Genomic DNA, 13,316 nt, shown 5'->3' with positions numbered 1-13,316 from the left:
TGGGCAAAATTTTACAATGAAAACTCTGATTTCTAAATTTAATTGTGGCATGGACCACCGTGCAAACGTGGCATTTCAGAAATCCCAAATTAACTTTTAGTGTAAACTATTTCATAACTTAACTTAACCCTGACTTAACCATTTGACTGTTGCTGATCTGTAGCTTGCTCTACGGAATGCTTTGGCAGTACAAAAAATCCAGAGAGACAATAACGTTGAGCTGTTAACTAAGCTGTTAAATTTTTCTAGGACGCCCATCGAACATGTACTTCCAAACACATGATCAAATTGGAATGATTAGTGCTGGACCCAGCCACGTCACTGCTATGAACATTCCTATCCCTTTCAACCTTGTGATGCCACCAATGCCACCACCAGGATATTTTGGGCAGGCTAATGGACCGGCCGCAGGTATGTAATCGTTAAATACAGACCAAAAAAGCATGTTAATTACCTTTGGTTCTCCCTCCCAACGACACTACAGAAGGGGCATTTTGAGGCCCAGGTGGAGGGAGTGTTTTACAATGGCTTCTGGTAACACTTCTGGCTAAACTTGCAGCAGTGTTGATGGTTTCAGAGGAGATTGTCTAGCCTTCCTCAGCTGTAAGGATTGGTGGACGTGATATAAAGCTTCTGATTATCCGCCAGGCTCTAAGAAAACTTCCTATCCATCAGGGTCTAACAGTATACTTTATACTGTCTCTAAAACTTTAGATTCATAGATAGTTGCTACCTGAATAAGTATAATGTTGTGTAGTTTGCTAAGCCACCAGTATACATTTGACTAGAAACAAAATGTAAAATCATTACATATATAAAATATTTTCACTCTCTTGGCGGGGACTAACTTTTTCAGGACGTGGGACACCTAAAGGAAAGGCTGGTCGTGGTGGGCGCCAGAAAAATCGTTTTGGGATTCCTGGAACTAGCCACTCAAACCTTCCAAACAGTCAAGCGAGCCAAGATGTGGTGTCCCAGCCATTCTCCCAGGGTCCACTGACTCAGGGTTATATCTCCATGAGTCAGCCATCACAGATGAGCCAGCCAGGACTCTCCCAGCCAGAATTATCACAGGTAAGAGTGTAATAATCCTATTTATAAACTGCCTAGGCTACAAAGTGGCTTTTTTTTTTTTTTGCCAGGAGTCATGCGCGTGGAAGAGGGTATGTGTGTATCGTGTAGTTTTTGGGAGTAGCTTTCATTGCCCTTCCCCCACACATTCACAGTCTGAATATAAGGATATTTCCCCTTGAGGTACATCCATTAAGCTCTGTGGTGCACGTGCATCCAGGTACATCGATATTGCACTTCATTTTTACATGGTAATTTCATTTCACCGTAGGCCCTAACCTGAAATCAGACCCATTCCTAAAGAGGTATTCTAGTACCTTAACAGAACAATTATTGCAAATTCTGGGCATTTCAGTAATGCTTGCAACTACACTGGGTAAATCACTGTAGAAATTCAGCAGCAAAGGGGTTGATTAAGGGGACAGTTAGTCTGAAGGAAAACACTGTTCTATGGCAGCCACAACCCCATTTGCGATCTAATGCAGCATACGCTCTTGAGACCCTAATACTACAAAAGTTTTGGGAGCTTCACAGAAAAACTCTCTCATTTCAGGACAGTTACCTTGGTGATGAGTTTAAATCTCAGATTGATGTGGCGCTGTCGCAGGACTCTACTTACCAGGGTGAACGTGCATATCAACATGGTGGAGTGACAGGACTGTCACAGTATTAGAGTGTAAGGCACTTCGATTCAGTTCTGTGTTTCTTTACTCAAAGTAACCTCTAGCCCACGTGGCAATAGGGAAATGATTAATGTGAATTTTGTTGTCCTTTCCTTTCTTTAGGTTGAGGAAGAAGAGCTAAGCTTGTGTGGAGCTTAGTTCCATCAGCATTTTATTCTGGGTAATAAAAAAAATAAAATAAAATGGATACCTGTTTTCCACTGCTAAAACTGAAGCACCACTGTGTGAGAGCAACAGGAGAAAGAAAGAGAAACCAACCAACGGAGAGGAGAGAGAAGGGAGCGCGCGTGAGAGCCCACTGCTAGCTCACTGAGACAAGGAGACTGACCGGAGAGGAGAGAGAGCACCAAAGGACTGGCTGGCGCCTCACTGGGAAGGCAACTCGCCCTGAAAGAATGAGTGGTCAGCTGAGTCCCTGCTCCCCCAGTCAACCAAGCTTGAGAGAAGGGCCTTAAGCAGGTTTCACTTCATTCCATACTTCTCTTTGCGAGCAGGGCATCACTTTTCAGAGCAGGAGGGGAGAGGAAAACCCTCATCTCAGAGTTGTTCTCATTGGAAAAGGTACTATATTTTAGTAGTAACTGTTGACGTTTTAAAAGCAAAGTATCTAAAGAGGAAAGATCCTGCCGAAAAGTGACAGTAAGCCAAGCAGAAAACCAGCCAGAACATGGTGACTGTTCAACGCTGAGATGCAGGTTTTGTTGTCCAAAACTGGCTCTGAAATTCTAGTGTCATCATGTCGCCCACATTCTGAATGGGTATTTCGTGACAAGGTGGTTTTAAAGAGATTCTTTCAAAGGAGCACTGAATTTTTAGAAGTGTCTCTGAATTCTTAGTAGTGGACCTGGGAGATCCTTGTTCTGAGAAGCTTACCAAAAAATTTAAAACAAACAAACAATCTAAATTAGAGCACCAACCTTGAGAACTTTCAGTGTGATTTAAAGTTGCAGCAATCAGCCTCTTCTTCCTACAATGGATAGCAGTTAGGAGTGAAAGGAGCCTGCACGCTCAAGCAGGAGGAGGGTTTCAAAGTGTTTTCTGTATGCTTTAATTGGCTACTGTCTGGACTCTACTCTATGAAAACAAGCCTTTCTGTAAGATGAACTGTGCGCTTAAAAGGGGATGGGTTCCTGTACCCTTCGGCCCTGGAGGAAAAGACGCTAGGAGGCCTGCTTTATTCACTCCCACTGATGCTGGGAGGAAGTAGTGGAAACTGGGGATTATATTGGTTTTGAAGTAAAGACTCTACAATGATATTGAAGCAGGTTGGAAAAAAATAAATGGAAAAAGCAGGCAGTTGTTGGAAGGTGGCCTCTGATGGGGTATGATTAGAGACAATGGAGTAGGCTTTTGTGTGGCTTCTTCAGTGATTTAATGCAGATAGCTGAATGATTCAGGTGTTGAAGTTAAAAACAACCCTGGAGACTGCGTTTCAGGTCGTGAACATGGCTGTGGCATCAGTGCTGGCTTGAGAAGTAGTTGGAAGTCGAACTGAAAACAGCACATAAAAAAAGCCATCCAATTTCTAAGTTGTATCCGTGTCCTAAACAAGTCAAGTGGGAACACTGGGAGCATTTTATTTGTCTAAACTTTTTTAGAAATAGCACAGAGAACTTAAATTCCTACTAACCCATTTTTATCAGATCTCTAAATTAGAATAACCTCTACCTCCTAATTGGCTAAAAATCAGTAGTGAGTGAATTAATTACTAACCTAGATGTTTTTTAAAGTTTATGAATTAAGTTAGCTTTATAATCAAAGGGCTCCAAGTGTTTCTAGTCTTTTTTGTTTTTTTGAGGAACTAAAAAAAAAAAACCACCAACAGAAAACAATCCTCTCAATGAATGTACTTAGACTAAATAACAAAACCCACTTCTTGTGATTTGGAAACACCCACTTGCATTACTCTGTCCATTCTGTAGATTATCAAACTGCTTTCATAACTTGTATTTGCTGTAGTTTTCCATGTCTTTCCCCCCCCCCCCCCTTCCCATTATAGTGTAGTATATCCATAGGTTTTGTAAGTAGTGTGCACGTGAAATTTAGAACAGATGTTCTGAATTCACTTTTTTGTTTATACTGGTCATAAATTGCAAAATAAATTAGAAACCTTCCTGAAACACACACAACATTCTTGTTTCATAAAAAGCCTCCAGAGTTTAGACTTCTACAATGTGCAAAGAATGGAGACACAGGCCACCTTCCTTCATGTAAGAGGGACTATTTTATTTATTAACATTTTAATTTTTTTCCTTCTGGGTAGGCTGCGTAGTTGCATAGAGATTTGAGATAGGTTTAAGCTGTAACTCTTTGTGCAATGCAATCCATTGAGTAATGTAACCCCTTCTTCCCCTGCCCCCAACCCCTTTATTTCACTGGTTGGAATGCTTGCCTCTGCTTTGTGCTGTTTTTTTCCTTTGTAGCAGTTACTCTGAGTTTTATAAATCCGCAGACATCAGTGCTAGCACTGTTAGTCTTTTTTTGATTTTGTCTGTATGTTTTAAACCTGTTGGTCATCAATAAAAAAATTAATAAAGAGCTCTTGCATTCAAGCTGGGGCCTATATTTCAGTAATCATTTTCGACCTTTTAAAAACAATATTTGTGACAGTTTGGCCCAGTGTTTGTTTGTATAAACTTCACGTTTATTACATTTTAACATATACTAGTACAAAAGTGTGGGGTGTTTCTAGCATACATAGATAAGCAAATGAACTGTGAAAAGTTTGTTAAAGCGAAGTACCCCACCGGTACCCCCTCCTTTGGGTCTTGTCCAGACATGTGCATGCTGTAGGAATGTTGAGAAACCCACGGAGGCATTCTGTGCCCATGCATTGATGTTACAGAGAGGCTATATGGCAGTAGTCAGTTGCCCTTTTTATGAAAGGCTGTTAGAGGAGCTTGATCTTTTTTTAATATTGATGGCAAGAGCTTACTTCTTCTTCCAGGCTGGGGATAAAGACTTCCTTGCATAAAACCCATTGGAAGTAATGGCAAGACCCTTTTGAGGCTTTCATCTGCCCCCTTTCAAGTTACTCTGATCGTGGCTCTGGTGGTAAAACTGAGACAACATAGTAATTGAATAAATCCTTTTTAATAAAGTTCAGCTCACACATGCTGACTTAAGACTGGGCCTATCAATCTAAACCATTGACACCCCCAACTGCACTTGGTACAGCAGTCAAGCATTTGAAAGTTGCACGATTTAAGGTACAAATACAGTAAACTTTTCCACACTGCTTTCTGACTGAAGCACAAGCTCAGTTTAGTATAGCAGGCTGCTGATGCTGTGAGCAGGTTTCACGTTAGTGCACTGACATCACTTCACAGGGGCTGTGATCACTAAAGTAGCTATTTCATGTGTCCATTCTGGTCCACAAAGTATTGCACATGGTTATAGCTGTCTTTCCCTCCTAGCGTGAGAATCCTCTAATTGTTTGGACTGCACGGTGGATAGGACAGAGCCCATTAGTTATTCATCTCTTTGTGCTTTGGTAAATGCAAGTGGAGATTTAGATGGAAAGCAAAAACCTCCCTCACAAGTGTGACCTAAATGAACTGAGCTTTGAGTTCCTTGATCTGCTGTGGACTCATTTTTCAAAACACTCAGTATAACAAAAACTAAAATCCCTCTTCTTTCATAGAAATCCAAGTGTGTTTTAATGTGGAATTTAATTCCTGGAATTAGAAGTAAGGGTAAGTATTTAAAAAGGAAAAACACTAGCAGATCAGGTGTTTGAGCCTGTCCCTGTTACTTTCTAGTTTTTTCAAAAGAAATTGACTGATTTCTTTTAAGATGGGGCTAGCCCCTTGACTTTAATATTTTATAAACTTGAGTAATTGATCTTATAAACCATAGTCACTAATCTGACTAGCATCTCATTCCTTTATTAAATGTTTGATTCTGGTTTTGATGTTGTTCTTGTTTACTGTACAGAATAATAGGGGGTAAACTGTCTTAGAACTCCACAGTACCGCATGTCTGTGAATCAGCTTCCTAAACGGCGGTGCAGAGGGTACCTGAAAATGTTAGTGCATAACAGCAGGTCACCTGTGTGGAATTGTGGTAGCCTTAAAGTATTCAGACTTACTTGCTCCTGTTCAACAAAGCTTTGGGTATATCCAGTAGCACAACGCATTCATTGGGTAGGGTAGGGAAGTACATTGTCTGTGCAAATTAATTAAAATAAGAGGATAAACCTTTTAGTTTCCCCATGGGGACAAAGGTCTTTCCTGTTAATACTTAGTGAAACCGTTCTATTAAGACACATTACAAGGTAGATACAAAAAAACAAGTCTCCACTAGTTTCAGTCTGACTGACATTTAAAAAAGAGTTTCAAGTCTAATTCAGATTCCTTGCTCCTTCTCTTGTCTCCCCCCCCCCCCAGCCCCCCCCCCAAAAAGACTGCAATTAAAATAATTGTCCGGTATTTGTCCATGAAAGGCAAAACTTTACTTTGAGTTCCAGTTTGACATCCGCCCATAGAGGTTGCCACCAGGCACAGATCTAAAGTGTAGGGCCCTGTGTCTGTAAAGTAGCTGTAGCTAGCAACTGCTCTGTTCTTCTTTTAGCTACACCAGAAGAGGAGGTGGTTCAGTGCTGGGTGCCTTGGGAAGGGTGGGGGATGGGAGGGGTTCTGTTGTGATAACTTGTCTAAAATTCAGTCACAGTGAAACACTTCAGGGCAAGGGGGAGATTTTAGAACTTCCCCAGAAGTTTTCAGCTGGAAGGGGCGGAAAGTTGCCCTGGTAGGGATTACTCAAGTCACATGACTCAAAGCGTCAGCTGAGCAGCTGTGGTTGATTTACTTCTAACAAGTGCCTCACCTCACTGGCAACTTTGCCCAGGCTTCTAGCATGGCCACTTTAACACTTCAAACACCCCCCACCCACCCCAAATCTTATTTTAACATGAATCCCACTTTGAAGAAAACAGGCCATCCCTCAGCCACTTATCCCCTGGCACTAGCTAATAAACTGATTACGTTCAGAACAGGGCTGGTTTATGGTAGTGTAGGGGAGACCTACTAAATAGTAATAGGGACAGGGGCTTCAACTGCCCCTGCTCATCTGGAATTCAGGCTGAGTGAGCATTGCTGCTATGAAGGATCCCTGTGAAATTCTGTACTTCGAAGTCATCCCTTTTCCTGTCTTTCAGCTCGTATCCATCATCTGAAGGACAGGCACCTTCAGCAGTTCATTCGTAGGTGTTGAAGAGGGAGAGGGTCCTCACCCCCCTGATTTGAATACAGCAAACTTGATCTGCCTTTCACAATGCCATTGCTGGTCCAACAGGTCTGTTGGACGTACCCCTGATGCCTTAACATACATAATCTGTTTAAACAGTGCAATGTGTAAAGGACTAAGTAGTCCTAGTTCCTTCTACAAACAGTGTTAAACTCTTATGGAGTCAACTGGAATCAGGCTAAAATGAGACTATTACGCTACTTTCACTGAGCCAAGTCCTCATTGCTCCCCAGGTGACAGGCTAGTGCATTAAATAATTGCACAGGCCACTGCTTTACAACCCTCCCCCCCCCCCCCATTTATTTACTAGGATGTTGTTTAGGCATTGGCTGCTTATCTGCTATCTTATAAAAGACAATTCTTAGGAGGAGGGGAATATTTTTCTGTCCCTCTTACTGAGAGAACTCTGACACTAATCAAGGTGAAAACATATTTTAAAAGGAGACTTTGTCTATTCATCTTTCTACTGCTTTCTGCAGCCATCTGCCTGGTTGCCAGCCATAGACTAGATTCACACTCAATGAGTAACACGTAATACTTTTAAAGAATCAATGAATCGTCTTTAATTTGTTTGGCCGCTTGAATTTTTTTTCCTGCATCGAGTCAGTGGGATTGGTGAGTGCTCAGCACCCCTCAATCAAGTTAGACGCCCAAAATTGATGGCCCCTTAAACAACAAATTTAGGCCAAATTTCCCAAGCCAGGCTTCTTGCCTTACTCAAAAGCCAGAGCCTGACCACTTAGGCTACATCTTCACCACAAAAAGGCGTGTTTTACATTGCTAGGATGTTTTGGTGAGAGCGCTCAGTCTGAAAACACCTCTTCGCACTGAGTCAATTCACTTCACTTCCCCATGCCCCCCCCCCCCCCCCCCCCCCGTCCTGACATCTAACAGCTGGTACCAGTAATGCCCTTTCAAGAGCAATGCGGTATCAGGCTCCAGGCAGAGGTGATATTTTAGTTGCACTACAGCCCAGTGGGAGGAGAAAGAACTTAATCAAACTGAAGACCTGGTCATTTCTTCACTCGGGAAAGAGAGCAGAATTTAGCCAAATTGTCTTCCTGTTCTGGGGGAAAAAAATCCATGCTAGGCTCACACCACTTAGCTCAAGAAGCTGAGAAGCCAGCCGTGGTGGACAGTGGTACTGTTCCTACGAGCGTGGGCAAGCTAAGGGGGCAGGGCCTACGGGGCACTGAAGGGCCAGCAGAACTCATTCTTCAATGTCTAGGACATGGGCACCAGCTCCAGCCGTGCAGGACGGATACAGTACTGCACCACACCGGTGCCTCTAGGTCAGAACTAAGGAAGGAGGCACAGGGAGAGGAGTGCTGGGTGCCACATCGTCTGCTCAGCACTAGGGGGCATGGGGGAGGAGGGGAAAGGAGACTCAGACTATCACCATTAGATTTCACCAGGTTCCCGGCAAAGCTGGGTGAAACCCCAGCAGGTGGGAGTTGGGAAGCCTGATGCCTCCAGCCAATCAGCATTACATTAGAATCCCAAACTGCATTATCCTCTTGATGCCAGAAGTCAAGAGCTTCCCCCTTGAGGCTGCATTTTGCAACTGCGTCAAAGGGGTAGTTCTGCCATTAACTGCACCAAGGGATGGAAGGGAGGGCCCTACCCACCCACACGAAGGAGACTTAATACGTTTTGACCTATTACATCAAAAATCCCAGTTACTCCAGAGACCCATTCGATTCCCTCGTCACATCTCGATGAGCAGCTCCATTACCTGCAGCCACACTCATCCACCACCATGTCCTCGTAGTGTCTCAGCACCACGTTATCATGGTTGTCGTAATACAGGATGGAGATGGGGGACAGCCTGACTGGGACGCAACAGGGCTGGGGGGTTCCTTCTGGGTCAAGGGAGTGCACCATGGTCTGGAGGATGGCGTGGTTGGTGCTATTGAGTTCTGCCGTCAATGGGAAGGGGCACTCCCCGAGGCAATAGTTGGCCATGTATCCCTGCGGCGCGATGATCCAGTTCTCCCAGCCCACGTCACTGAAGCTGATGTAAAGCCGCCTTGGTTTGCAGAGGTTGCTTGGGGTGACCGGGGTATAATAGGAGCTTCGCCTCTTCCTGGAGGCCTGGCACTGCTTCTGATTGAGGGACACCACCAACAGCGAAGTGTCGAGGAAGGAGTCGATGCTGGCACAGAGGTTCTGCAGCCTTCGGGGTGGCAAGGCCTCGGCCCTGTCCCTGCTGCCCACAGAGATCTCCAGGATCAAGCCCAGGTTCTTGCTGGGGGTTCGCCAGCCCTTCGCCACTTCGGTCAGGTTGAAGAGGAGGGACTTGTGCAGCTGCGCGAAGGATTGCGCCACCAGCAGCTTGTGGTTGTACGCGTGGGAGGACATCCCCCGCAGAGACATCTGCAGGGCTTGGTACAGCCGCAGCTCAAAGACCTGCCCGCCACTGGAAGTGTGATAGGAGTTGTGGCTGAAGTTGATCTCCAGCTGAGCCATTGTCAGTTGCTCCCCCTCCTCCAACACAGAGAAATTAAAGTACAGACGTTTCTCCAGACACAGGAAAGTCTTGGGCTCCCCACTGTGAATGAAGTGGCCTGAGAGGGAAGGAAAACAGAGGAGGTGGCATTCGTTCCTTGAGCAGGAAGGGCCTCCCCACACACACACACACGCTCAGAGCAGTAGTGAAGTGGATAAACTAGCCTGACCTGAACTCCCCATTCCCCAGACGGGCAAACTCCATTTCCCCAATACTCGCCTTGACCATCAACTACACTCCTGGCTCAGCCTGCGCCCCACTCCGCTCTGCGACTCTCCCAGTGCAGTCAGGGCTGCCCTGAGGAACAGAACAAGTCTGGCAGATTCTCATCCTGCTCCACGCTGCGGGTGGGGAGCGGAGGGGTGTGCTTCTCTGCCACCCCCATGATACTGGCATCGGGCTCACACAAGGCCCCTGTTCAGGGCCTGGACAAGGTTCAATATTTTAAAGATAGAGCTGCCTTCTCAGCCAGTCACTGCTGGGGCAAGAGGCTTCCACTACCCTGGCATCATCTGGAAGTTCCTCCACAGCAGAGATTCCCCGTAGCCACGTGTCCCTGCTGCTGGGCGAAGGCTGCTTGGCTAAGAGAAAGTGGCAGACCGTACAAGAGAAACAAGCCAGAGCCAGCACCAGAGGCAAAGGTCTGCATGAGCTTCGGGGCTGGGTAGTCTGAATTCGTGGCTGAAGAACAGACCTGGGAGTCAGAACTCCTGGGTTCTCTGCCACTCACTGTTTGCTCCTCGGAGTCACTAAACCTCTCTGTGCTTCAGCTTCCCCATCCGCCTCCTTCATGGCAGGGGGCGCAGAATGTACTGCTCATTTCAGTGCTACTCCACCAAGGCCTGCTAGAGCAGGACCGGTCTGCTGGGCCCTTTGGACTCAGACCCTGATTGCAACTGGAAACAACAGATCCCTAAAGCAGCGAGTCTAGCTAAGGTCTAGCAAACAACTGGAACTGGCCTGGAGAGGCCCAGGCCTGAAGCAGCAGGAGCTGCTGCCCGTCCAGCTAAGGTACAAGGATCGAAGGGTGAGGTGGGAGCCAGGCCTTGTCCGTGTGCCAGTGCCCAGGGCACGGGGAGTTCAATCGTTTCTGCATTCTCCGCCCTACGTGGAAGACATGAATGCGAACCTGAGCTAAGCCACTGGAGAGCAGCAGCTGTGTTAATCGCACCCAGTTAAGGGACCCTAAGTCCAGCTCCACTGACCCCAGTTCCTTTAAAATATGCACCGGGCTGATGCTTATGGGAAATAGGAGTATTGCAGAACTGAACGGTGGGTGTCGGCCAGGGCCAGGGCTGTGCGCCGGGCACTGAAATCCCAGCCCCAGCCTCGTCTGCCCTGGTGGTTCCCTCGGAGAAGCACCAGTCACAGAAAAAGTCCCTCCCAGGATGTCAGAGGACGCGGGCGAGGCTGGAGGTACAATCACAACTCAGCCCTAGCCCTGTCCTGCAGGATCCCAGCGTGTCTCACCACCATCCCCGCTCAGCTCACCCGGCACAGACGATTTGCCAGGGCGCGGCGGGGGAAACTGAGGCACGGAGCAGTGACCTGCCGGAGCTTGCCCAGCGCCCAGCCCTTTGCTCCGACCACTGGACCCCACCGCCTCTCTCCAGCAAACACTAGGCCTGATGCCAAGGATCCCAGACGGGGTCAGGAAGCGGGAAGAGAAGCCGGACGGGCCCCTGCCCCAGACCCCGAGGGACCCCAGGGGCCAGAAGCCCGGAGTCTCTGTACCTTGGTCAGCGAAGACGCGGATGATGTTCCCGGGCACATTCAATTCCTCCACCCGACAGGCGCGGTCCGGAGCGCGGTCCCCGGGGGCAGGCAGCGCCCGCCCCTGGAAGATGCGCCACAGCACGGAGGGCACCGGGGCCGGGGCCGCGGGGGTCGGCTTGGCGCTCAGGCCCAAGGACTTTAAAAGCGACGTCTCCGGCGGGCTCCCCGCCATGCCCAGCGCCGCGCCCAGCAGCGCCCAGAGGAGGCCGGCTGCGAGGCGGGCTGGGGCGGGGGCTGGCCCCATGGCCGGGCCGGGCCGGGCAGACAAAGCCGCGCTCGCCAGAGGGAATCTGGAGCCACCAGGCGGGTGTCGATTGCGCCAGTGGCGCCTTTGATCTGGCGAGGGCGCAATTAGCAGCGAGGTCTCCCTGGATTGGGCAGGGGAGTGAGACCAAGCCCCCAGGCCGGGGCGCCCAGTGACCCTTTGGCGTCAGAGGGGAGGTGGCTTTGCCTTGTTCAGCCCCCAGCTGCTGCTAAACTCCGGGGGGGGGGGGGGCTGCCTGACACCCCCTTCCCTTGGCTTCACCCCCGCCCGGCTGGTCCATGCCCGGGATGGGCAGAGCTGCCCGGGCACCCGGGGGAAAGGGGCTGATTGTGGGACGGGGCTGCCCCTAGGCTGGGGGTGATGGAGGGTTTCTGCAGCGTGAAGCCACCTCCAGGCCTTGTGCTGGCTGGAGCCCACCAAGCCTTTTGTGTGCCCTGCGCTGAGGAGAGAGAGCGGCCCACGCCCTGGGGACCCTGCCTGTGAACAGGAGGGGATGGGGGGACTGTGCCCGCTGCACAGGAACGAGCCGGCCAGGTGCTCACAGGGGCCATGGTCAGACCCTCGCTAGGCCAGAGCTGGGCCCAGGGCAGGTGGGTTGCACACTTCCACAGAGCCTGCACCGGGGGCTTCCAGCCTGGCCCTTCCTGAGCATCACCCCCCACCCCATCTCCTCTTCGCATGGCCCACCATCAAACCCTCCCTGGAGACAGGAATGAGGCCATTCTCCTCCCACAACTGTAAGGCACCCAGCCTGTCCAGGTGTTGGCTTGGTGCCTTGGGGAAGAAGACCTGTGAAGTTTCCTCCCTTGAAATCCACAATTCTGCAGTGATCAGGGTCCCACATCCCCGCCCCCTCAACTGGCACCTCCTGACTGTCTGACGCTCCCCCAGCCCTGCCATCCAGCCTGATGGGCTGTTAACTTCCACACCAACCTTGTCAACTGGTTCCCTGCCGAGGGAAAGACATATCAGCTCATCCTGTGCCAGCCCTGCCCTGGAGCACCCTGTGCATTGGCGGCCAATCAGTGGAGCGGGGGAATTCAATTATAAAAGGACAATAAGCCAGCCAGCTGCCATTTCCAACTGCAAGGCAGGGGGCAGCCCCCCCCCATGGCTTGCTGCGTTCCACCGAGCCCAGGGGCCTGGCCGCTCAGAGATGGAGCCCTGCAACGTGGGGGCTGCAGTTCCCAGGCTGTGCTTTGGCTGCACTTGCATTAGTGGAGTCTGTTGTTTAAACCGACTAAACAGTTAAGCTGGCTGCAGACTCAGCACCCCATCCTGGCCTTGCCCTGCCCGGTCCCTCGGGTGTCAGTCACCCCCGGCGAAGTGGGCATGCTGGCAGCAGAAGGGGAGCGTTCTGATCCAGCAGCCACTTTTGCACAGGTGTAACTGACGACACAGGGTGCAGGGCCAGGGTGGCTTGGCCCTTCAATCCCTAAGGGCGTCAGGCCAATTAAACAGCACACAAGTGGTCCTGCCGCAGCTGTCTCTGTCCTGACTCTTCAACCCATCCGTCCAGAGCAAGACACTAATCCCTAGGAAACCTGCCAGAGAACCCTGCAGCACTGGCCTCGCGCTGCCCAGGCCTGCCCCAGCATTTGGGTCGGCCACTCATCGGTATTCAACCCTGCCTCGCCTCACGGCTAGCACAGCTGCAGCCGCTAACGGGCACTTGAGCAGCCAGCTGGCGTCAACGCACAAGCCACCATTAAACGACACGTTACCGAATTTACCGCGCCTGCATGCAAAACCCAGTCTGAAAGTC

The 13,316-nt window shown here is 49.2% G+C and overlaps 2 protein-coding genes across 3 annotated transcripts in view; one reads left to right on the top strand and one right to left on the bottom strand.

Moving 5' to 3' along the window:
- Nucleotides 1-4,306, top strand: part of UPF1 (UPF1 RNA helicase and ATPase) — a 29,173-nt gene extending 24,867 nt beyond the window's left edge. For both annotated transcript variants that reach the window (XM_005278978.5, XM_024108168.3), the window contains exons 21-24: nt 250-411; nt 857-1,074; nt 1,625-1,747; nt 1,857-4,306. In XM_005278978.5, the coding sequence (XP_005279035.1) occupies nt 250-411; nt 857-1,074; nt 1,625-1,744 (500 nt within the window). In that variant the 3' untranslated portion in view covers nt 1,745-1,747; nt 1,857-4,306. The remainder of the gene's footprint in view (nt 1-249; nt 412-856; nt 1,075-1,624; nt 1,748-1,856) is intronic.
- A 70-nt stretch (nt 4,307-4,376) lies between these two features.
- GDF1 (growth differentiation factor 1) lies at nt 4,377-11,716 on the bottom strand. Its single transcript, XM_005278975.5, has 2 exons — nt 11,245-11,716; nt 4,377-9,568 (listed from the first exon to the last, which is right to left on the bottom strand). The coding sequence occupies exons 1-2, from the start codon at nt 11,528-11,530 to the stop codon at nt 8,733-8,735; spliced, it is 1,122 nt and encodes a 373-aa protein (XP_005279032.2). The 5' UTR covers nt 11,531-11,716; the 3' UTR covers nt 4,377-8,732.
- Nucleotides 11,717-13,316: the final 1,600 nt, after the last annotated feature.

This window comes from Chrysemys picta, chromosome 25 (assembly GCF_011386835.1).
Source record: "Chrysemys picta bellii isolate R12L10 chromosome 25, ASM1138683v2, whole genome shotgun sequence".
Lineage (NCBI taxonomy): Eukaryota > Metazoa > Chordata > Testudines > Emydidae > Chrysemys > Chrysemys picta.
This window is presented reverse-complemented; position numbering and strand designations above follow the sequence as displayed.

Coding starts and splice junctions, on each gene's coding strand:
- GDF1 (XM_005278975.5), bottom strand. CDS start 11,530: ATGGGGCCAGCCCCCGCCCCAGCCCGCCTCGCAGCCGGCCTCCTCTGG. Junction 9,569..11,244: donor CCGCGTCTTCGCTGACCAAG/GTACAGAGACTC, acceptor CTTCCCTCTCAG/GCCACTTCATTCACAGTGGG.